This window comes from Telmatherina bonti (genome assembly GCF_933228915.1).
Source record: "Telmatherina bonti genome assembly, chromosome: 3".
In the NCBI taxonomy this organism is placed as follows: Eukaryota; Metazoa; Chordata; class Actinopteri; order Atheriniformes; family Telmatherinidae; genus Telmatherina; species Telmatherina bonti.
In genome coordinates, this window is record NC_136621.1 from 26,520,281 (window position 1) to 26,524,358 (window position 4,078).

Here is a 4,078-nt window from a genome sequence, read left to right on the forward strand (position 1 = left end):
ATGCATGATACATTTATATCATCACTGTAAACATGAAAACAAAACAGACATCATATATTCACTGTACTACACGTACTGCAGTCAAACAAAGTGCTTGATAAAATACAAAGATTATATGCACCTCTGCTCTTACTGTGATTGTTCAGAGGTCAGATAGCACCGTACAGTATGACAGTCTAGACAGCTCTGAGGATACAAGCTGCTTTATATTTATATTTGGTATTTTTATTACTCAGCTTTTTAAAAACAAACAAAAAAAGAAACCCCGGTTACCTTTCAAAAACAGCAAATGAGTTCATGTCTCTGAGTTGTGGTTCAGACCGAGTCCACCTTCACCTGGTTGTTGTTGGTCATGAGCGGCGACGGTTTACTCTTGAGTCTTTCTCCTGCATCGTTGGAGCTGTCCTGGAAGAAGATGCGAGCTGTGCACACCGACACTACAATACGCTTGTACTCTCGCCGGAAGTTCTGGTTCAGCACACCATACACAATGGCATTAAGGCAGCTGTTGAAGTAGGCCATGAAGTAGCTGGCCACAAATAACCACTCAGGGATGAGGGGCACCACTACCTCTGGTTTGATCGCTACAGCCAGGCCAATTAAGTTGAGTGGCGCCCAGCAGACGGCAAAAAGCACAAACACCACAAACATCGTGACAAAGTTTCTGACGTCATGTGGTGTCAGCTTGGGTCGATTGTCTGGCTTGACCCGTCTCCTCACCTGTATGACCAATATCCAAATGCGCAGGTAGCAGTAGGTGACAATCATGATGGGTAAAATAAAGTGAAAAAAAACCACTGCAATCGTGTACGCTGAGCTGGCTGACTGTTCAAAGGTGCAAGAATAAACTCGTGGGTCATACTGAAGCGAGCCCACAAACAGGTTGGGCACGATGGCCACCACAGTCAATGCCCATATTAATATCACATAGCAGACCGAGTTTTTGTCACTATAAAGTTTATCGTATTTGAGGCTGTGACAGATGTAGCAGTATCGATTGATGGCGATGCCGGTGATGTTGAAGATGGAGCCAATGACACTGACGCCCATGAGGAAGCCGCTGATCTGGCAATGAACGTAACCCAGATTCCAGCCATTGTGGAAAATGGCAGTTAGGACCAGTGGATATGGATAGATGGCCACCACAAGGTCTGCCACCGCCAGGCTCACCACAAAGATGTTTCCTACAAACAGAGTGGGAAAGAGAGAAGTTAGTGACTATAGAAATGATCAAAATTTTTACTGATATGATAAACATAAATAATGACAAACAATTTCAACCAGATGAGACAAAATATTGCACTTATCCACGACAAGGACCTGATATTTCATATCTATGAGAGGTAAAGGTATGGGAGCTTATGTGGCCTTGATGAATTGTTCATCCACCATCCAACTTCTACCGCTTATCCAGGGTCGGGTTGCGGGGGCAGCAGCCTAAGCAGGAAAGCCCAGACTTCCCTTTCCCAAGCCACATTTGCCAACTCTGCGGGAGGGGGTTCCCAAAGCGTTGCCAGGCCAGCTGAGAGATATAATCCCTCTAGTGTGTCCTGGGTCTCCCCGGGGTCTCCTCCCAGAGCACCTCACCAGGGAGGCGTCCAGGAGGCATCCTGATCAGATGCCTCCAATGGGATTGGATCCTGCTTGCAGAATTTATTCTCATTATGTTTTGGAAGAAATTCCAATGATGACAAGCTTTGTTTTTCCAGTGATGAAGATGTTGGACTTTAATGCTGCCTCCACCCAAGGCTGTTACTCCCCAAGATGACAAAGCTCACCCACAGGGGAGTTTGTCCAGAATTTGGGAGTGGAGAGGATTGAAAGGCCTGGCTTCAGTCTGGACCTTGAATAACATAACATTCTGGCTTTGTTTGGTTCCTCCAAATGCTACTGGGGCCCCTGATCATTATTCACAGGTAATAAAATGTTTAACAGCCAATATATCTCTGTTCCTTTAGACTTCAATCATTCAATCCAATAAATGACAATAAAGTTAGTGGTAGAACAAGCTTTTTGGCATTGGCAGAGAAGATTTGGCAAGTGTTTCATGAGTGCAACCCATATACTCCATTCAGTTGCTAATCCCACAGCATATGTGACAGTATTTGAATTGGGAATTTATTGTACATTTATCTTGGTATAAGATTTATTGTAAAGAAGCTTTGTTACAGCAAAGAAATAGCCCACCAAGCACAAATTTCATCACTTTTTGGTTTAAGGTTTTAAATTGTAAATGTATTGTTTTCATTTGTGACCGTATTTTAAGAAATGTTGACGTAAAAAGGCTGTACTTTCTTCTTTAATTTTTCTACTTTTCTGATAGAAGCTACTAATTTGGGACGTCCTGTATGATCTCATTTATTGTGCAACTATAATACTGTATTAACAGATGGAAAACTGCGAAATCAGCTCAAAGTTGCGGATTTCATACTGTAGGAATCTTAAAAAGGAAAGTAAAAATTACTTTTCACAAAAGACTAGCCTCTCAAAAACAAACAAAAAAGCTAATAAAAAAGTGGTATGATTTGTGAAACAGCAATAGCTTATGATACATGATTTCTAAATATGCATAGACACCCGTTTAATCCTACAGACCAATCTAATGGGTGTTTGTGTATTGCTCCATCTTGGAACACCATTACCAAATAAGTAAGTCTTAAATACCTCATTTCTGTCGACATGGACAGCAGCATGAAGATCTGACCTGACAACATTGGACCATCGTCTACGGAAATCTCAGTTATTTCAAAGTTATTCTGTTATTTTTATTACTTGGACATCAATACACTAATTTAAACTATGGAACAGCAGACAACAATATAAAAAGGCAAATCTTGTTATCATAAGTCACCAAAAGTTGTTAATAAAATAATTCTGAACTCATGCTAAGGCTGTTCATTTTCAGTTATGTCAGATTGGGGACTCTGTGTCCACAATCTGTTTGTGTTACCAAATGAATTGTTTTTATTTTCCAGTCACAACATTACCCTGAAAGGAGCAAATAACTACATTTCACATAATCTGCCAAATTTATACATTAACTTCCAGCAACATCGAAGCTCCTTGTCTCTTAGTCTGTTAGCATTAACTAGCATAGCAATGATTATCTGTTGAGACACGTTGAATACACGGCAATGGACTCATAGAATTTAGTGTTAGATTGACCACTGTTGGCCTGTTTTTGTTGTTGCAAATAAGAATAATCAGCCGACAGTGTCAAACGCTGCCCGCCTCAGAGTCGCACAGACACAGACAACAGCGATCTCCATGGAGGAGAGCTCTGTGATCTTCGCATTTACTTTTTACAACAAATACATTTTTCCCCTGTTGTTTAAACAGCCAAGAAATGCACAAGTCCTTCCAGATTTCCTTGATAAGGTTAAGGAAATAGTGTAATTTTCATCTGTTCTGCTTACACATGCACAATAATACCACCTCAGCTATGGTGGAGGTTATACTTCCTGTGCTTGCTGCATAGAGACATCCTTCCATTTCTGCAACTACATCATTGTGAACCACATGGAAAGGGCCTTAATGCTGCATGTTGACTTTGTTTATGTGCATGTGCACCTGAGTACTTGTGTGTAATCACGGCGCATAAATGCATTTGTGATTTGCAGCATTTGAACTTCAACTGTCACCTTTTAATTTTGGTGAGTAGGAAAAAAAGGGGGAGAGGTCCATGTTGCTAAATAATGCATGCTTGTAGTTGTCAGCAAGGGCTCCAGAATGTGCATACTTAGCAAACAAGATCCACAGACCATGTAGAACTCAAAGGCACATATTTTGTTCTTTTATTCCAAAACCAATGGAAATGCTGCATGTTTTGTTAAAGAACACACTTTCACACAGAGATGCCAGATAACATCAACTTCTTTTCAAAAATGCATTATCTACATGTGAATGTAACAAACACTTAGTCACTAAGATGCCTGCAGTGACAATGGCAGAGGATAGTATCATGTTGCCACATTCCATTTTCCCAGCTGTCATATATAAATATTAGTGAAATAAGTTTTGTAATAAGCGTTGCGTTGCAAGGCCAAATGACAAGTTTGGATTCACTTTTGCAAATCTG

General features: G+C 40.6%; 1 protein-coding gene across 1 annotated transcript in view; it reads right to left on the reverse strand.

Annotated features, from left to right (window-relative positions):
- Positions 1 to 315: 315 nt before the first annotated feature.
- The window catches only part of mtnr1aa (melatonin receptor 1A a), a gene marked incomplete at both ends in the record, with an annotated part of 44,875 nt that continues 41,112 nt past the window's right edge, over positions 316 to 4,078 (reverse strand). Inside the window, one exon of the mRNA XM_079265131.1 lies at positions 316 to 1,184. Within this exon, the coding sequence (XP_079121257.1) occupies positions 316 to 1,184 (869 nt within the window). The remainder of the gene's footprint in view (positions 1,185 to 4,078) is intronic.